At 40.0% G+C, this 21767-nt stretch overlaps 1 protein-coding gene across 3 annotated transcripts in view; it reads right to left on the reverse strand.

The window, feature by feature from the left end:
- CACNA1E (calcium voltage-gated channel subunit alpha1 E) overlaps positions 1–21767 on the reverse strand; it is a 253324-nt gene that overhangs the window by 54081 nt on the left and 177476 nt on the right. For all 3 annotated transcript variants that reach the window (XM_039337124.1, XM_039337122.1, XM_039337123.1), the window contains 4 exons: positions 19622–19681; positions 15251–15357; positions 2412–2508; positions 106–266 (listed from right to left, as the gene is read on the reverse strand). In XM_039337124.1, the coding sequence (XP_039193058.1) occupies positions 106–266; positions 2412–2508; positions 15251–15357; positions 19622–19681 (425 nt within the window). The remainder of the gene's footprint in view (positions 1–105; positions 267–2411; positions 2509–15250; positions 15358–19621; positions 19682–21767) is intronic.

Genomic DNA, 21767 nt, shown 5'->3' on the forward strand with positions numbered 1-21767 from the left:
ATGAATTTACAAGCACCTCTAAGTTTCTAAAGTATATTAACTGTGAAAGGCCATGAGATAATGCCATACCCAAATTCATGAATAATTGCTGCATGCTGTACTTACATACAGTCTTTCTCTGTATCCTTTGAACTGTCTGTACAGTAGAAGAATTTGCCCTTGAAAAGCTGGACTGCGATAACAGCAAAGATGAACATAAAGAGCTTGTAGACAATGAGTATGTTGAAGACATTTTTCAGAGAAGTTACAACACAGTCAAAGACTGCCTGAGGAAGAATGATAAACCATAAAGTGTGATTCATCTTAACTAAGTAAAAATACTCTTATCAAAGATGACATAAAAAGCCTCAAAGCTATAATTAGTTAAGGCATTTGTCAAATCTTTACTGTATAGAAGGCATCTATTCATTTGTTTATTAAATATGAGACGTACCAAACAAATGAGGATAATTGGGTCTGTCATGCTATATAGCAGGCATGTCAAACTCGCGATGTCATGACAGACATATCATGACTTTTTGCCCATTACTGGCAATGGAGTGGGTGCGGTTTCAGCGTGACACATCCGGTCCACGAGCCGGCAGTTTGATATGCCTGCTACAGTATATAGCATCTTGTGTAATCATGATTATTTCCCAGGTACTATTTAATGCACATCAGCTGCAACAACTATAGGGATATGCAAGCCTATTCTTGTGGATATGCAGATCTATTCTTGCGCTCTGGATCAGTCCTTCAAAAATCACTGTGCAGGTCTGCATGAAAGGTAAAAACAGGCAAGGACCGGATTGCACAAAGACAGAAATGTCATCCTGGACCTAGAGAGTTTTCCACCTCTTCTTTAACAGGAGGAAGGAGTCTGCAATAAATAATACTTTTCAGGGCAAAGTCCTATGTTAACATAATCAGTATCCTTTCCTAAGTATGCAAAGGGCAGGAAGACTCTTCCACTCATCAAAGTGGATTTGTCCAGTGCATCTCTTCTAGAAATAAAAAGCTTTACACCAGTGGTTCTCAACCTTTCTAATGCCGTGACCCCATAATACAGTTCCCCATGTTGTGGTGACCCCCAACCACTTATACATCACCAGGTGCCAGGGGCGTGGCCATAGAAAAGGAGGAAAAAATGGCAGACAGCCTTGTTTGGCGACCCCCGTGAAATGGTTGTTCGACCCCAAATGGGGTCCCGATCCACAGGTTGAGAACCACTGCTTTACACCAAGCTGTTTCTTCTTCCAAGGAATTCCTAGGACTTGTAGTTTTGCAGGATCCTGATGGCTGTTTTCTCTTCCAAGGCAATCTCAACAATTGTAGTTTTACAGGAATATATACTTAGGTGCAGCAGACATCCTGCTGGGTTATAAAACCCCCATCTTCTAAGTGCCTATGAGTTGCTAGTAGGTGCATAAAGAAAGTGCATTATGCCACTCATAAATCTGGGGATAGGGGTGGGGAACCAGCCTTCATGGAATCTTTGGTTCTCTTTAAGCTTGGTTGCTTGCTTGAAGGCATTTCATTAGCTGACTAGGTAACATTATCAATGTTCTGAGCTTGGCTAGATGATGAGAAGGGGTTGTAGGGAAATAAGCTTCCCTTACCTTCCACATTATATGTCACTGAAACAGACCCAACTATTTGGTGGGTTATAGCTTGAGTTACAGGTCCTGAGTGGAGGGGTACACACAGATGCTGCAGAGAAGGACTGAGATTTAGGGTTACCCAGGGAAATAGAAGAGCTGATTCATGCAACTTCATCTGTCTGCATTTGAATGCAAGTTTGGAACATTAAACTACAGTAGTTTTCAAAAGCCATCCAAACAATAGCTTGCAGGATTGATTGTGCAGTGAAGCACTAGAGAGAAAGCTAGCTTCTTTACCCACTTAAGATAAGAAATCCTGGTGGCACAATGGTTAGAATGCAGTATTGCAGGCTAACTCTGTCCATAGTCTGGAGTTCAATCCTGATGGGATTCAAGGTTAGCTCAGCCTTCCATCTTTCTGAGGTCAGTAAAATGAGGACCCAAATTGTTGGGGGCAATAGGCTGACATTGTAAACTGCCAAAGAATGCTGTAAAGCAGGGGTGTCAAATTGCCGGCCCGTGGGCCGGATGCGTCACGTGGAAGCCGTGCCCACCCCATTGCCAGCAATGGCAAAACCAGCCCGATACATTGCGTGATGTCACGTGATGTCGCGAGTTTGACATGCCTACTGTAAAGCATAATGAGGCAGTATATAAGGCTAAATTCTACTGCTATCTACTTCACTATGCAGTTCTGGCCAGTAGACCCTACCCTCTCCATAGAGGGCAACTCTCCATTGCAAAGATTGCCATTCATTCTTCATATTTGATACTCTTTAAAAGTTACTTTTAAAAAATAGTTGTCACTGCCTGAATTTCACATGCAAATACCTTGAGTTTGGGTAACCGCTTGATGGTCTTCAAAGGTCTCAAGACGCGTAGAACACGAAGGGACTTGATTGTTTTAATGTCACGACCTTTGTTGGACCTATACATTTGGGAGGATAAACAAGCCACCCAAAACATCAAGACAAAAGGATAAAAACACAAACAACTTCTTAAACAGAAACTAAACTCACTGTATTTTTGCCATAGTAAACAGTATTTTTTTGTATAGAGAGTGAAAAGCATGGGGCACATTATTGGCTTTTTGAAGCCTGATGAATTTGAACTATTGAGTGGAGTTTAATGTTCTCTGAACATTAAAAAGTATATTTGTGTCTGTATGTGTGAGAGAAAAAGAGTGCAAGCCCAGGAGTATTCCCTTATTGTTTGAATTGACATGATTTCAAATCCTGTTATTGTGAGATAGAGTGTGCTAACAAGGTTAAAACAGGTGATTTCACACCCTTGCTGAGTTGGAAGGCCCCATGCCACTATGAATCATAAGTTCATATGCCTGGTGAATCCCAGCAATCACCTTGCTCTTTGTTTTCATCCAAAGGTAGCAGTAAAATATCTATTTTCCTGGGATGGTTCTGCTATTGTAATAAACTGCAATAACATACCATTCATACAAAAGTAAATATGTGCATGTATACAGTATATTGATAAGCAGAAGTATGTAATGCCATAACTGAATTGTAAGAACTTTCTATACACTAGAAAGATAAGGTTAATAATAATTGTTGAGTCCTCGGTTAATGGCAATGACGGCGCAAGACATTCTGTGGTTTCAGGAACTCTTTATTGGTCTTCAGTAGCCCCCGTTACAACTCTGAGCAGAACAAACCTCTCAGCCTCTCTTAAAGACGATCCCCGGGCCAAAAAGCAACATTTAGGCCCGCTGCGCGCCTCACACATGCGCGCAAGCGCTGGCGCCAGCCAGTCTGGTCCCGGGCAGCTTGCAACTGCCCGGGACCATTGCAACGTCCCAAGCCTGCCTTTGCAGGCTCAGGACACAACACCCCTTCCCCCCCCCCCGGCTAAGACTACATGAATAATTACATGCGATCTCAACACGTGCCCACCCTTGCTCAATGGTACCATGCTATTGTTCTGGGGATTAATTCCCAGTGTCCCCTTTTCCGGCTTCCATAGAAACACCCTCTTACTGTTTCTGCTTTGCCAGCAGAGTTATAAAATCTTCAAGATATTTGGGAGACCTCTTTTCTCTCTGTGATCTCCGTAGGCCCTGATAATTCCCAGATACACCTTGTCCAGAGGAGGCTATAGGTTCACCCCCTTTTTCAGACCCTGTTGGCCCCCATGGACCATGCCCCACTGCCTGGCCTGCTTGCTTGCCCACCAGGCTCATCAGACCAGGACTTTGCTCTCTCTCTAACCTGGTTGACCTGCCTAGTTGCAGGCGTTCTGGCCCCTCTAGAAGGCTGCCACTTTTGGGCAACTCTGAAGAGCCTCTCGAGCCCACACTGGACCTAGCATGAGGCTGCCTTCCTCCACTCCCCAGTTCCATAGTAGGACTGTCTGTAATTTCAGTACTGTCCCAAAACTCAGTTGCCCCCTCCGTTGAACCAGAGGGTTCAGGATCTGGATTTGGCCCTATCACTTCCCCTGTGGAAGTGTCCTTTTCTGGGGACGGTGGCGAAGTTGGGCCAATTGCGTTGATTGTGTGCCAGCTCTCTTGCAATGTTTGAGTTATTAGGATGCTCCCAGTTATTCTCCCTGACTGGAGTGCTGAAAGGTGTAAGTGTGTAATGATTATGCCCCCGGGGTGACTCCCTGGCTGGAGTATGCACTGTAGCCTGTGTGCTAGCTGGTTCCCCTGAATTCCTGTTCGGAACACTCGCGGAATCTTGTGATAGGCCGTCTGTGGCCTCTCTGTTGGGGCCTGGTTGCTTCCAACACCCCTCCCTTTGCCCATAGGGGTCCCCCTCCCCCCTAGAAAGGAACCAGGAGTCTCAGAAGGTAAGTCCAGTCTTGTATGCAGCTGGTCGATAAGCTGTCGCAGGATACGACCGTCATCCAAGGAGACCTCGTAGGACAAAGGACCTGTAACCTTACAAACTAGAGCAGGAACCCACAAGTGACCTGGCCCGTAGTTACGGGTCCATACTGGGGCACCCACTTGTAATTGCCTCGGTGCCCTGGGTTGTGTACCCCTAGGAGGCAATCTGTCCGGGTGCAACTGGTCAAGTTTAGTAGTCAGTTTGCGCCCCCAGTGAAGTTCAGCTGGGCTTCTCCCCGTAGAAGTGGAAGGTGTAGTGCGGTAAGCAAGGAGGAAGTCAGCCAATCTGTGATGCCAGTCCCCATAGGTCAGTTTCTTTAAAGCATCCTTGGTGATGCGGACCATCCATTGAGCCATCCCGGAAGGGTGCAGAGGTGGCGTGACGAATCATGTTAGCCTGTAAGAAAGCTTGGAATTCGGAAGAAGTGAATTGAGGGCCATTGTCAGACACCAAAACATCCGGAAGCCCATGTGCAGCAAAAATCCCCCTCAGTACTTGGATAGTCTTTGCAGTGGTGGTGGAAGAGACAGGTACAACCTCAAGCCATTTTGAATAGCTATCAACCAGGACCAAGAAGAATTGACCCTGAAAGAGCCCAGTGTAATCGATGTATACCCTAGACCATGGAGACTGTGTTTCTTCCCATCTATGCACAGGAGCCTGAGGCATTTCTGGGCGTGAGCGCTGACAAAGGTGGCAAGCGTGCACCTTAGCCTCAATTTCCTTGTCTAACCCAAGCCACCACAAATGGCTGCGCACAAGCGCCTTCATTCGTACAATGCCAGGATGACCCTCGTGAAGGGAACCTAAGACCCTAGACCTCATTGAGGTAGGAATGACAACTCTGCTGCCCCACAGCAGACAACCCTGGAAGGTGGATATCTCGTTCCTTTTCAGCCAGAAACTCTGAAACTCAGTGCCTGGACAACTCTCTGGCCATCCAGACAAAACCCAGGATAAGACACGAGAGAGTGTGAGCAGCCACATCCCTGGCGTTTAGAGGTGATTCAGGCAGTGCCTGAATTGAAAGGATGTTGATTGCTGGGGCCGGATCAGCCTCTACTACTTGTAAGGGTAATCTACTGAGGCCATCAGCATGGCCCATTTCTTTGCCAGGTTTGTGAATTAGAGAAAAGTCATAGGCTGACAGGAATATTGATCATCTGAGCATCCTGGGGGAGATGATGTGAGGGGTCTGTTTGTTAGTGGTAAACAACCCCAACAAAGGCTTATGATCAGTGTAGACCGTGAAATGTCTGCCATATAAAAAATCATGGAATTTTTTAATTCCAGCAACAACAGCTAAGGCCTCCCTGTCTATCTGGCCATAATTCATTTCAGCAGAAGACAAGATTCTGGAGTAATATGCAACAGGAACCTGAGTTCCATCTGGTCTGAGGTGACTGAGTACTGCTCCTACTCCATAAGGAGAAGCATCACAAGCGATGCACACAGGAAGAGTTTCATTGAAGTGTGCAAGCACATTGTTGGACGTTAGTAAGGCCTTAACCTCATTGAAGCTTGCTTCATGTGCCTGTGACCACTGCCACACTGCCTGTTTGTCCAGGTTCAGCTACATTAGCCTTGTTAGGAATGAATGAATTATAAAAATTCAAGAGTCCTAGAAAAGCTTGCAGTTCAGCTTTGGACTTAGGTCTAGGAGCTTGCATGATAGCTTTTAATTTGGACTCAGCAGGATGAATCCCATTGGCATCAATTTTGAATCCCAGGAAATCTGTAGAAGGCACCCCAATTTTACATTTGTCCTTTTTAAGCTTGAGTCCTGTTTTCTGGAACCGCAGCAGGACAGCCCTCAATCTCTCAGCTAGATTTTGGGTGGAGTCTCCAGCAATTAAGACATCATCAAAATAGGGGCAAACCCCTGGTATACTCCTCAAAGTATTTTCCATTACACTTTGGAAAATTCCAGGAGCCACGTTTACTCCAAATTGTAGTCTCTTGACTTTGAATGCCCCCCTATGAGTTACAATGGTTTGTGCTACAGCAGCAGCTTCATCAACAGGCAGCTTGTTGATAAGCCTGTGCTAAGGCAAGCTTTGCAAAAACACGCCCCCCCCCTTGAGGGAGGCCAGAATATGGCTGACTACAGGTACAGGATAGGCATGTTGTTGCAATGCCTTATTGAGAGTGCATTTGTAATCTGCCTTTACTCTGATAGGAGTGGGGGTCCAACTTCAAAGAGACTGGGGGCCCTTTGTATGTGCCCAGCTGTGGGCCGAAAACATCTGCAAATTCTTTGCAGACTTCCTATAAATCTACTGTTTGCATGCTATTGAGCCCTGTAACTTGTATTCCCAAGGCCTCAAACCAATCGGGTCCTATGAGATTCGTGCGCTCACCCCCCACTATCAATACATCTAATGGACCTTCAAAATCCTTATACTGTACATTAAGGGTGGCCTCCCCCTTAACACACACTTTGGAGTTTTGAAAGTCTGTTAGCACTATATTAGAGGGCCTAAGCTTGGCCTGAAAACCACTACCAGAACAAATCTTTCTGAACGTGTGAATGGAGATAATTGAAAGTGCAGACCCAGTGTCTAGTTCCATGACCAATGGAACCCCTTGCAACTTCACATTAAGTGACAGTTTCTTTTTGAGTGGCTTGTGTGTGCCTGTCCTATAAATGCTTCTTCGTGAAGCACAGAAACCCACCCTGTTTTGGCTGGGGTCCCTGGTACCTTTCAGGCGCAATTCTTCTCAGGGTTGTACCTTCTGACAGCCCAGACACACAGCTGCTATGTGGCCTTGCTTTCCACATGCTCTACAGATTGCAGAACAAAACCTGCAGTCGGTCCTCTTGTGGCGACCTCCACATCCAAAGCACTTGGGTACAGGTGAAGCCTTTTCTTTGCCTTCCCTCTGCTTCCCTTCTTTGGCTGGGTAGAGATGATCTACTTCTTCATCAGGTTCCTCTTCCGAGCTTCCTTGGACTCCCTCGTGGTGCACGAAAACAGCTTCTGGAGTACTTCTGATAGGCTTCATATTCTTGATTGCCCCACTTGCTGCCTCTTCTGCAGTAACCTCTCTCAAGGCATCTTGGAACGATATATCCTCTTTAGCAAAAAGTCTTTGCTGCACATCTCTGTTTCTCAGCCCACATACAAATCTGTCTCTCAGTCTTTCCTCTAAGTCTTTAAACTCACAATGTTTAGCTGCTCTTCTTAATGCAGCAATGTACTCTTTAGCTGACTCATCAGCCCGTTGATCCCTCTGTTCAAAAGTGTGTCTCCATGCAATAACCTACAACTTGGGCTGAAAATGCTCTTTTAATAATTTCTTTAAATCTGTGTAGGTAACAGATTCAAGAGGTGCAGGGGCTACTAAGTTTTCAGCAATTTCAAATGCATCTTGACCACAAACACACAGCAGGATGGCGGTCATTAAGCCCTCTTTTCTCATTTGATTTACTCTGAAATATTTTCTGCTCAGGCCACATAAGATTCCCATCTTTCTGGATGTGTAACATCAAACTCAGAAAGTTTCCCTATCTTTGCCATCTTCAGTAAAGCAGGAAGGGTCTATCAGCCAGCTTACCTTCAACGAAGCTGTATTGGCAGGCAGTTGCTGAATTTAACGCCGTTTCCTCGCTGTCTCAGGACTCCAGGGTAAGCTTACAATCTTTTGTGTAATTGTAAGGCAATCCCACCTTCGTCGCCAGTGTTGAGTCCTCAGTTAATGGCAATGACGGCATGAGACATTCTGTGGTTTCAGGAACTCTTTATTGGTCTTCAGTAGCCCCCGTTACAACTCTGAGCAGAACAAACCTCTCAGCCTCTCTTAAAGACGATCCCCGGGCCAAAAAGCAACATTTAGGCGCGCTGCGTGCCTCGCGCATGTGTGCGAGCGCTGGCACCAGCCAGTCTGGTCCCGGGCAGCTTGCAACTGCCCGGGACCATTGCAACGTCCCGAGTCTGCCTTTGCAGGCTCAGGACACAACAATAATAATAGTAGTAAAGTTGGAAGGGACCTTGCAGGTCCAACCCCCTGCTCAGGCAGGAAACCCTACACCATTTCGGACAAATGGCTGTCCAGTCTCTTCTTAAAAACTTCCAGTGTTGGAGCATTTACTGCTTCTGGAGGCAAGCTGTTCCACTGATTAATTGTTCTCACTGTCAGGAAGTTTCTCCTTAGTTCTAGGTTTCTTCTCTCCTTGATTAGTTTCCACCCGTTGCTTCTTGTCCTGCCTTCAGGTGCTTTGGAAAATAGCTTGATTCCCTCTTCTTTATGGCAGCTCCTGAGGTATTGGAATACTGCTATCATGTTCCCCCTTGTCCTTCTCTTCGTTAAACTAGACATACCCAATTCTAGCAACCGCTCCTTATATGTTTTAGCCTCCAGTTCCCTAATCATCTTTGTTGCTCTTATCTGTACTCTTTCTAGAGTCTCAACATCTTTTTTACATCCTGGTGACCAAAACTGGATGCAGTATTCCAAGTGTGGCCTTACCAGGGCATTGTGATCTTGATTCTATCCCTCTGTTAATGGTTGTCATAACTAGGGTATCCTCAATCAAATTATTGAAGAAAAGATCTCCATTAGCTATTAATCAGCATATAGCTATTAATCACCATTTTCAGACTGAAAAATGGTCTGAAGCGTAAAATATGAACTTCAGGAAGTACATGGAAAGAAAAAGTCCTGTGTTTTTGTACCCATCTACAGAGTTCAGTAGGAATAGTAGCATCTAAAAATACTCTGGAGGTATCTTTTTAGCTTCAAGGAAACAGTAGGGATAAGACACTTTTATTTGTGTATTATCCCTTACACTCATCTTTTAGGACATTAAGTTCATCTCCTCCAACTTCACTACACTGCTTCCCAATATAAATTAGAAAGGTTCTTTGTTGGTGAGGCCTACGGCATCCCAAAACAACAACGCCCACAGGCACATGATTTCAGTCAAAACCTGTTCTGGAAAAAGCAAGGGTTCCTTAAAACATATCAGGAATTATTCTATGAAAAGATTAGTAATGGAAAATAAATTTTCCCAAAGAAAGTTTAGCTTTCACTATCGAATCTCCTTTATCATCTGCCAGTTCATGATGTGTATTCTTAAACTGCATAGCACTAGCCACTTCCCTCTAAAACTTTGTATAGATTTTATTCACAGTGTTCTTTGTTCACAAATTAACAATAAACCAAATTAGTATTTTTATGAGAGACAGAGAAAGAGAGAATGAAAGAGAGATGCAAGCTTTGTTTGCTCTGCTGGCAATTAAATTCTAAATTATAATTGATGCTAATATCTAGCTATTATTTTATTTGACATATTATTTTCCTGTCCAATTACAGAGGGGAAAATTATAGAAAATTAAAAAATTATACACACACACACACACACCATATATATATATAAAAAAGACCTGGTATAGTGCTCATATTTAAGAAATAATCATTGCTTAGGCCTCTCAGACCAACACCGGAAGTGCTTGACGTACAACTGCGGTTTTACAACCTTCCAGAGTTATGATGGTTTCAGAACAGGTGCTTTATGGCCCATAAAACATTTCTGGCCCTCATAAATGGTTTCATCCCCACCCCCCTCCTGTGACTCATTTTAGGCACTTTGCAACCAACTTGCCTTATGATCATTGCAGTGTCCCACAGTCACAGGACTGCAATTTGTGACTTTTTTTTTAATGGTTTCTGGTATTTTTTTACTGGTTTGAAGCAAAAATGCTCATTTGAAAGAACGGGCTCACTTTATGACCATGCTGTCTGCTTAAAGACTGCACCATTTGCTTAATGAGCATGGTGATTCATTTAATGACTCCAACAAAAATGCCAAAAAATTGGGTCTGATCATGTAGTTGCTTCAACTTTCTAGTCCTATATTAATCGGTGTAAAAGTAGCCTATAATTACAAAATGAGATGGAGATTCTTACAGAAAAGCATTTAGAAAAGAAAATGTTTCTGTCACCTATTCTTTTCTCAAAGTGATAGGGAGAGACTCAAAGTTGAGGGTGTGGGGAGAGTGACATGGCATTAAAAGGACCCTTTCTTTCAGACCCATATTATCTTCACAATTTGTTTATTCCCTTTTCCTATCTATTTACTTTGGTTCATTGATAAGCAAACACCAGCTATGGTTTTCTCCAGTTTGGTATAGTTCTATAAAGTTGTAGTAATGTGCACTGCACCTGTACAGGAACACTTTACACAAAACTATACATTTTGAAACCTCTCTTTGGAAATGAAAATCCTCTTTTTTGATGGAGTATACAGAACCAAAAATGCTTTCTAGACAGCTTCTATGTCTTCCAAATATAAAATGGGAACGATTATGAATTTCTAGTAAAAGAAAATTTGAAATGTTGATGGGTAATCTACCTTATTATCTAGCCTATCTCTCTCACACACATACACACATCTCAATATTTTTCAGCATTTTGTAACCAGAACAATTATTTCTCACAGATTCATGCTATCATTTATGGCAATACGTCATGACTTCACACAATAACAGCTTTTAATGATCTCGGGAGATGAGTCACACTCTTGCAATCAAACTTAGATGCTGGGCAGAAAGGCCAATTATGATCTCTGTTCCAGCTTTTGTAGAGTTCACATTTGCTAAGGATAGTGTCAGTGGGGTAAAGATCAGATACCTTGCTTTAGTTTTAAATTGAAAACCACATAGTTACTCAATAAAATTATAGATGAACCGGGCAATCCTAAACCATCTCTCAGAGTGGTTTGGTATCAGGGGCACCAAAATGAACAAAAGTCTGTCAACAAGAAATTGGCAGGGGAGAAATGAAAGTGGAGAAACATCTGTCACTCTATCCTTTCCACGTTTTAAAATAAGTCTTTCTGACATCACAATCATTGGTTTAAACTTCCCCCAGAGCTGGGAGTTTGATGAAAGACTCGACCCTGGACCTTGAAACCCTTTCTTCTGCCTTTTCCTGATGCTGAAATTTCTAACATCAGAAAACTCAGCCTCGGAAACTGTCACTAAAAAGTGAAATTCTACAGCTATGATAAGACTGCAGTTTTAATGAATCACACCTGCTGTATTGTTGAAGCTTAATATTATATCCATCAAAGACTGCATTTGAAATTGAGAGGTTAAAAATGGAGATCCTTGTTCTTTAAAGCAGCCAGATCTGGCACTGATCCCTGAAACAGTGCTAAAATAGCTGAAAAAATGAACTACTGCTTGCCTGACCACCTTAATTCTATAAGTTCCCCTCAGTTGCTGCTCAGCAGCATTTGCTGTCTGTTGCCTTTGTGTCAGGAGCTTTTATATGAGAAAATTGACCTGTGTTGCCTTTGAAATTCGTCATCCTCTTTGCTTCTTCCTCACCAATGAAACATGCTGTGGTCCCTTTTACAACACAGTGGGACAAGGAAGGATTATCATTTTGCAGAGTGAGATTGACGGTACATAAATATAAAAAGTCTTACTTTAAAGTTTAAACAATGGCAAGAAATTTTAATTTTTAAGAACTTAGCTATAAAATTACTAGCCAGATTAATGAAAATCATCCATTTTAGATCTAATAGAATGCTTACTCCTTATTTTTATATAAACATATACACACACAAATATACATACACATATACTGTATATACACACACATACACACACACTCATATACATACACATTAGTGGTCACTAAACAAGAACTACCTTTTTGTTTTTGTGTGTGTTGTGTTCATCAAAGTTTTATTCTTAAATTAAGCCATCTGTCTTGGATGCATCAGACTCACATTTATATATTCTAAATATTTGGATGCTAATGCTGACAGGGCTGCCTTTACCTAGTTAACCTGGGAACTTCATTTATACTTCAGATTTTGATGTTATGTGTTCGGTAAATTTACTTGACTTCAAGGACGTGCACAGTAGATAACCCCCATAAAGAAATAAACAAACAGACAATGGCATCTTAGCAAATAATAATTCAAGTAGTGCCTCATAAGGGTCCTTTTGTACCCAGGACTGGCACAAGACATTTGGGTGTCTGAGCAGTTTAGTAATAGCTGGTGGGTAGCTCCAATCCAATGAAAGTGGTATATTAAATGTACTCAAGGGAGGTTTTTTGCATATGGAGCAGAAAGTACTCCATTTCATTGGCAATAAAAATACCACGATAACCAATTATCTGTGTCTATGCTGTTCTATTCTCTTGATGTAATGTAAGTGGTGTTCTGTTTTTATCTCATTTCAACTATGGTGCTGTGAGTAGCAACATTTCACACTCCTCCATGAAGTGTTTTTGAAACTTCTGTTTTTGACACTTTGCCAGAAATAGCAGGAAATTGATTTCTTTAAAACAGCTTGACAATCTCAGTCTTTGGTGCAGAGTCAGTATACCATAGGCTGAAATTGTATGCATAGAATGCTTTGTAATTGTACCTAGTCTCATGGAAAACACAGATTGGAAACAGGACTTGTCTCGGAAATTTTTATGAGAAGCCAGTTGCATTTCACCTTCTCCTAGTGCTAGCCCAAGTAGCCTTTCTGATAGCAATGTAACAGATAGACAAGCAAACCAAAGTCTTCCATTCAAGGCCCATTTCCCTCACTTGGGTCCCCCAAAAGATAAACAAGAAAAATAATTACCCCAAAGCATTCCTGTGAGTAAAGGCCCAGATGTACAGTCACAAAGCCAGATCGATAGACAGGCGGAAAGAAAACAGAAAATATCAGGAAATGGGCCATCAGCAGAGAGCAAAGGAACAAGGAGACTGTTGGAAGAAGATTTGCATCTGAAAAGAGCAATAACCTCATCTCACAGCCTTGATATCCGGGCATTCCATTAATTTTTTCACCCCAGAACCCAGCTTCCTTCTCTCATTTACAGTTTAATTAACAAGAGCCATTTCATATATTACATTTTTTTGTTGTATACATGTTTAAAATGCTTAATGTGATGGTGACAAACATGTGTTTACAAGCCCAGATGTACACATGCATTCATCAGGAGGAGTGACTGGCTGTTATTCCTTGATTTTCAAAGCAGCAGTTGCTACTTGGCAGCATTAATTAGTAAAAACAAACAAACAACAACTGCAGGAAACCCTAATCTCTCTAATTAAGTTCAATTTGGCCCCAAGTGACAGGTGAAACAATCCTTAGCATCTTTCCAAGTGGAAAATTATTTTAGGCACCTTGGTGCAATTATGAGTTTGAATGCAGGCAGTCAACAGGAAACATGCTGGTTACCATTTGTTCAAACTACAGTAGTTCAGATTTGCAGACAAGGGCAATTAATACATGTGGAACCCCTTGAAAGAAAGTGGCTCTGGGGAGATATCTCCAAGTTACTTCTTTGATCCAAACTGACCCTTCTTGAAATCCAACTATCAGGATTTTATTATAGGCTTTACAATACTCTCCAGTTTAGATCTATGGATTTAAAATTGTTTGGTTTCTATGGCTTTTATAGGAAGGGTCATGGATCATAACATAGAATTCTCCAGGTCTTACAAAATGTCAGTCCTAAGGTAACTTCTTGAAAGTAAACCATGAAGTTCAAACATATTTTGAAGAATTTGGTAGTGAATCTGAATACCAGAAGCAAAGAAGATAGGAAGTTATATAGATTGACTGGTTCTTTTAAAATCAGAGGCGCAATTCCAGAGAACCAGAAAAAGAAGTGGCTGTACATTTCTTGAATAAATCTGATAAACATCTGTACTTATCCCCAAAGTCTGGGGACAGTCTAGGAAAAAAGTCAGAGAGTTTTAATTCAGTGGTCAAGAAATTATTAATTACTGTAGGCCAAAACTGTGTTAATTTTGTACTTCTGTGCTTAAAATCAATACCTTTCACATCTTTTTTATAAAAGAGTGATAGTTTAGTCTTTTATGAATATATCAGATTTTGCATGAAGGTAGTTCCTTTCTTTCAAATCTCTTGAGATAATTATTTTTTTCTGAGATATTCTTAGGGCTCTGTATAACATGGGGAATATTTTAATAAGTCAATAGTGTCTTGTGGTCTTTCTTTTCTTCTGTTCAATAGTGTTTGATTCTTCAATATTGCCAAGACAAGTCCATGCAGTATTCTTGGCAAGGTTTTTCAGAACGTTTTTAATTTTTTTAAAGCTTAACTTATTTGTCATGTGCTGTGTATTATAAACTATACTTACCTAACACAATATTGCATACTGTATTAACATTTTGAAAATTTTAAAATTAAATGTGATTTTATAGGTTTTTCTTCTTTAAAATTTCCTTTTCTTTATTTCTTGTGAGAGGAGTCGTCTCTCGAAAAAGGGGTGAGAAGGGTGCACATCTTAAGACCATTCAGTGTTCCCTCAAAAAATAGGTAGTGGCTAATGGAAACCTCTACTCCAAACCAGTAATATAAAGACCCAGAAAACTATAATAAGCATTTTAAAGGTCTGGTAACCCTAAAAGGTGGAAATTGTATGTATTCTGTTGTGCTGTTGTGAACTGAATAAATTGTATGATTTTAAAGCTCACATCGTATGTTCAGCTATATGCATCTTAATATAGAGAAAATAAGTCTAGGTCAGGCAAAATTCTGGGTCAATCAAGATTAATATTTTCTTCATATATCTGCTTTGTCTGCAGTTATGCCTTCTTACCACCCAGCCATTCAACTAGAATTTTTTTAGTCACATACAATATATTTCCTCATATTTAATCATTATAATAATTTCTGTGACATGGCTAAACCAGTGAGGGAAACAAGCATGCTATTTTAAGTGATATGATGTTTTTTTTGAAGTAGAAGCCAAAGAAATTCTGAGCATTGGTAGCATGGTTCTCACGTATGTAAAATGATCTGAACCCAACCAAAAAATGCAGATACTTACGCCAAAGCAAAGGCCATCAGCGCTCCAACAACCACAATGAAATCCAGGATGTTCCAAAGATCCCGAAAGTAAGAGCCATCTTGCAGTATTAATCCCTGATCAATCATCTAAAGAAAGATAAGGGAAAGTTCTTATACTTTATACTCATAAGAATAGAATCACCTAAGCTCCATTTTCTGATTATGAGCTCTTTGCATTCAAGTCCCATTAATGAGGCTGCAGTTAGCTTATATGCAAATACATATGGACAAAGATAATTCGCTTAAGAGGTATTTTCAGTTGCTGGTGGTATTGTGGGAGATGGATGTAACAATACAGATACTTATAATTTCATTTTAAAATTAGTAAACAAAAAATGCCGTCAGAGGTTTATTTAGGAAGTTAATTCTGTCAAATTTGTTTTACATTACAGTAAAGTTGAATCAGCAGGAGTACCACCAGAAGAGGCCATGTCAGACTGACAAAACCAGAATTGGGGCACTATAACACAAATCCCACTTCTTTTTTTAATATGTGTTACAACATTGCATGCATGCCTAAAAAAAGGAATCAGTTTGGACTGCCCTTATTTGATATCATTCTGACACAAGCAGCAGGATAAAGGGGATAAAAAGATTAGTTTGGGTAGGTCTGTTGTGATGCTAGAACTTGCCTAACTAGCTTATACTAGATACATGTCCAAAAAGTGAGAGCTAGTGATTGGGGCAAAGCAGATTTATAGGTTCCTATAAACCTATTTATAACTGTTTATAAGACATGGTTATCAAAAAGGAAATAAAATCTGCTTAGTAACTACCGGTACTGACCATCAGCTGCTGAAAAGGAGGCCTCTTTGTTGTCCCACAGAAGGCCTTTTCACGCCATATAAAATCTATTACTTGAATAATACAAGTACTGTATTATGTGTGAATTAGTTAACGTGTTGGACTGAAAAGACTCAGTTCAAGTCTATAAAAGCTCAAAGGGTAATTCTTTCAGCCCAGTAACTAACTTTTTGCTCACCTGACCTCACTGGATTGTTTTGACAAAAAACTAGGGGAGAAAGTGCTGTGTACACTGCTTTGATCTCCTGGAGGAAAAGTGAAAGGTAACTTAAATAATACAAATTTACAGGATAGAAAGTTTCTTAAATAATCACTATAGAACCTTGAACTAAAAAAAAAAAACTCAGTGCCTTTTAATTCTAAGAATTTATTTGAAAAAAAAAATTACAAGGACAATTTTGCTTCCTAACACTGTATCTTCTTTTAGAAACTCTGTTCAGTAGGAGTGACATTTGAGAAGTGATAGGGATGTGCAAAAACTTCTGCTAAAAAAAGTCCAATTTTCTTTTTTTGCTTAAGAAACTGTTTTATATTCTGTTCCTATAGAGGCCAACACTTGCCACCCATAAAGAGGAAGTTACCGTTTTTGTCATTATAAACTGAGATTCCACTAACATCTCAGCTAATGCTATTCCCATATTGAATGATGTTGGCATACTCAGTTAATTGGCTTGGTCTTGGATAATTCTACTCTTTTTAATACAAAACTTTTCATTATTTTTTTTAATTATTATTATTAATTTATTTTTAAAACAAATTTTATCGATTTTTTTAGTTTTTACATCAAGGTATTTAGGAAACAACGTGGAGATGGCGCCCTTAAACATCCAAAAGCAAAATCACGCATATATAACTCAGGTTATTTCATTAAAAGTTCCCTCTCTATTTCCTTCATATAATATTACATATTCAAATTAATACATTTCTAAATAGAGTTCAATCAATCAAATCAGACATCAATCACATTTCAGTTATAAAAATCCAAATCCTGTTTTTAAGCTTTACTAATTTACAATTACCATATTCCAATTAGCCTTGAATAAACATATTATTAATACTTTGGGTATCCCTCATTTCCCTTTTCCCTAACATAATAATTATATCTAGAATAAATATATTATTCCCACAATAACATTCTTATATTTTCCACATAGAATCTATTTCTTAATCTAATAAATCATTTATTAATACCATTCCTTCTCTTATCACCAATCCCTCTTATTCTCCTTCTATTACAAAATAATTGTCTTTTATTTGAAATAAAAATATCAGTCCAAAATATACATTTCTATCTATTTTAAATATACATTCTATCAATCAATCTATATCTATAAAAAGTCTTTTTAACCCATTAAGTAAAATTTATTCCTCCAAATAATTATCATATCTAAAACTAAATATTATTACAAAGGATATCCTCTTACAGAATTCATGTACACCATTAGTTATTAAAGTCAAAATCTCTAAAGTTTTTTTAACCCGTTAAATAAAATTTTAAAACACATTTTTAAATCTAACTCTAGGTTTCTTTCTGTGCCAAACCGGTTTCATAGTAAAGTTTCTACGTCATCGAACCTCAATATTTGAATAGAGGTATTTCTCAACACTTCAGACTGGTCAAAGTTCTCTTCCCTTTCTTCCAGTGTCATCTGAATGGTGTAATCAGTTTTATTCCATGTTGTAATTACTAGTTGATTGTCCACGTTATCACAATTTTCAGTAACTTGTGTCTGGATGTCAGTCTCTGTTGTTTTTGACAAGTCAGATATTTCAATTAAAGTTATTCTTTGATCATCAAGATTCTCCATAAATTGTATATGGGGTTGTGTAAAATTGATTTGTTCGGTAGTTTCCACAATTTCTCCAGTATAAATTCATAGTTGTGTTGTAGGTATGGTTCCTCCATCTCTTTAGGTTGTATATGTTGTTGAATAAAGTCCTCTTTGGAATTACTCTGTTCCTTCTCTATTGTTCCTTGGCCTATATCTTGAGCCATTAAAATTTGAGAATCAATTTGTGATTCTGAAAAGTCATCTTTAATTTTTCTCCAAGATTTCATATACTCCGTAGCTTCCAAGATTTTTTCCAGTATAAGTTCATAATCAAGCTGTGGGTAAGATTCCTCCATTTCAGTGGTGAAAAAATCTTTTAATCTTTTAGTGGAGGCTGTATTTAGTAAGAGTCAACAAATATCCACCTCCAATTTCTAATAGACAAATTCACCTCCCAGCTGTTTCAAATCCTTTATCTTTTCCCTTTTATTATCATTTGAAGGTCAGAACCATTTTCAAACAGCAAAAAGAAATACAGTTGCAGTAATAATTTTTGCCACAAGATGTCCTCAGTAAGCTGTAAAATCTTTTTTTTCAAGAAAAAGAAAAACATCTCCAGCATGAAAAGTAGAATAGTAATAATAATAATGTTCAAAGGTAAGATTTTTTCAGGACCCCTAAGTATCCAAAAAATTAAATAGTCAATAAAAAATTAGCTGTTTAATTTCTTTAGTTTCCAAAGCTCTTTTCCCCCCAGTACACAAACGCAGCTCTCTCAAAGCAGGGAAGTAGTTCAAAAGCTTTTTACAGGAGAGTAGTTAGGGCAAAGAGGAGGAAGGAAAGGTCTCATCCAGATTCTCCACTGTGGTTCTTTATGCTTAGCTGTTCTTCTGACTTTCAACTGGTGCAGCTGAATGATCGGCCATTTTACTGGCCGATCTTTTCTCCATCGGCCCTAAGGAGCTAGCTCGGACCGTGGAAGGAGCTGCTGCCTTTCCACAGTCGATGAGGGCCTCCTCAATGGTGGTTGCCTCTCCAGGGTGACTTTTCAACCCAATTAAGGGTCTACCGGCAGAGGGGAAAACAGCCAGCGAAGAGACAAGGCTCTTCGCTCGACTGCGTATGCTGCGATCCAGAACCAGAAGCCAATTCTTATTATTTTTGTATGCAGCACTCTGAAATAGTTTAGTGTGGGTTTTGTCCAGAATACCAAGAACTGGAAACAGATGAGGGACAGGATCAGAAAAAGCCATGGAAAGACAAGCTGCAGAAAAGGGGTTAGCCAAATTGCAGAATGAAAATGCACTCGACATTACTTTATTGCGATCACAAAATTTCCCAGCAGGAAAGAGAAATTTCTAGAGCAACTTCCTAAACTGGTGTCTTCCAGATGTGATGAATTGCATCTCCCAGAATTCCTACAGTATTTTGTTGAAAAAGTTGTAATAAGTCTTAAGGATCATCCCAACTGACTTCCTCAAAGATCAGAGTTCCTTCATTTATTGAAGTTTTAAAAATATTTAATCATGTATTTAAAATATTTAATAACAATCCTGAAAAAACCTCTCAGCTTCCAGCAAGTGGCAGGCTAAAGAAAACTCAAGCATGACTTTAACTACAAGGCACTGAAGGAAGAAAATTGTCAAAGGAGAAATTGCTCCCAGAAATGTTTGGGAAGGTCTTCATTTTCTTGAAAAGAGATGATAAAGATCTGTCTATGAATATGAAACTGTCCACTGTCTTCCAATTGACTCAAGAAAACCCTTCTCACTTACTTTAATGACCATCTCAAAGGTGAAGACGCCAGTGAAAACGTAGTCGAAATACCTCAGAACCTGCAAAGATGAAAACAATGGAACAGTGTGGAATAAGGAAGTATTATCACTTTGCAGAGTAAAATTGGAGGCATATAAATTAAATAAATAAGTATGAAAAGGTATTGTTCTGAAGTTTAAACAATGGCAAGAAATGTTAATTTTTAAGACTTTAGCTATAAAATTACTAGCCAGATCAATGAAAACCCTCCTTTTTAGATGTAACAGAACGCTAGAACCGATTCTTTATCATGACCAAGCCCAGGGGTAGGCAACCCAAAACACTCAAAGAGCCACTTGGACCCGTTTCCCACCAAAAACAAAACACCGGGAGCCGCAAAACCCTTTTGATATCTAAAATGAAGATAACACTGCACACTGTACACACACACACACACACACACACACACACACACACATTAAAAATAAAAGTAAAAATATGACTCTTGGGAATATCCATACTATTAAAACAATGATCACCAAGAGAATGCTTAAGAGAATAAAATTACATACACACACAGGTAAAAAAAAGGATATATGCAGTGTTATCTTCATTTTAGATGTCAAAAGGGTCTCTCTCTCTCTCTCTGTCTCTCTCCCTCTCTATCTGCCCTTGGTCTGCCACTCCTCTTCCCCCACTTTCTCTCTCCCCCTCCCCCCTCTCTCTTTCTCTCTCTCTCTTTCTCCCCCCCTCCTATCTGCTGCTCACCTGGCAAGCTTCAAGCTGTTGTCCAACAAGCTCAGGGGTAAGCAACCTAGTCTCTTTTATGACTCATAGACTTCAACTCCCAGAATTCCTGAGTCAGCCTAGCTGGGCTAGCTAGCTCTCTCCTGCCCTTCCTGCTTCCTGCTTCCTGCAGAGACGCAGCAAAGGGAGGAGCTCTGCCCAGTAAGCTTTTCAGCTCCTCGGAGAACACTGTGAGTGCACTCTGTTTTACACACACACACACAAACACACACGCACACAAAAACACACGCACACAAAAACACAAACACACACAGAGAGAGAGAGAAAGAGAGAGAGAGAGAGAAGCAGGAAAGTGTAATTGCCTTTCTCTGTCTGTCTCTCTCTGCAAAGGCAGAGGAAGCTGGGAGCCACAGGGGAAGGCTCAAAGAGCCACATGAGGCTCCGGAGCTGCAGGTTGCCGACCTGTGACCTAGCCAACGGGTTTAGCACTTTTAACTGTTTTGTTTTGAATGGAATTATTCTCATTAATAACTTATATGTTTAACATGACTTTTGAAATGAATAATGTCCAGAATGCAATTTATTAGAAATATCTCCTCTGTGTCCCTTCCCTGCCATGGAATACAGCTAAGGCTACCTGAAATCCTTGGTTCAAGACTGAAGCAAGAAGAGGCTGGTGGCAATATAATTTTTAAAAATGGCCAAGGTGGGAGGAAAAAAAATGAAACCTAGCTTTCTCCTGTTCTTAATAATACAAATACTTGGAGGTGATTATACCAAGAAAATGAGCAGTATTACTAATAATGTATCTGCTACCCACATTATCAAATGTAAACTGCTGTTAAAAATGAAAATAATAGAACCTACTTTAGAAGTTAGCAACCTCAGCTGTCAGGTTGGACAACAATTTGAGGGGTCCTTGGTATTCTCTGAGCTTTCTTTCTTTTTGCAATGACAGTCAGATTTGGGTTATGAAACATCTACAAGAAAACAACCAAGCTCAGAGAGTACCAAGGATTCTTCATTTCAACCCTTAGCTAAAAAATATTCTCCTTTATTGGGACAACAATTGCTACAATCTGGCTGTACCTTAAACTTTGTGTACTTTCTGTTATGTCTGCTCTGATCTGTTTTCTGCCTGCCCCTGGCATTTTGCCATAGCAACAAAATGATGTTATTTGCTAAATCAGACTAGAAGACCAAACAGTCCAGTGTTCTCTTTTTGCAAGGAGCAGCCAGATGCTCACAGGAAGCACTTGAGCAGGATCCGAATGCAATTGCACCCTCCTGCTTATGTTCCAATGCTTGGGATTCAGAGGCATGTTTCCACCAACGTCCTGGCACACTCTCTGGCACCATCCTGCAGTTATTAGTGCAGAGCTCTTACATAGGCATTAGCTGGAACCGCTGAAAATGTAG

The sequence above is a fragment of the Crotalus tigris genome, unplaced genomic scaffold (genome assembly GCF_016545835.1).
Source record: "Crotalus tigris isolate CLP2741 ecotype Arizona unplaced genomic scaffold, ASM1654583v1 scf7180000017668.6805642782:7212621, whole genome shotgun sequence".
Classification (NCBI taxonomy): Eukaryota; Metazoa; Chordata; class Lepidosauria; order Squamata; family Viperidae; genus Crotalus; species Crotalus tigris.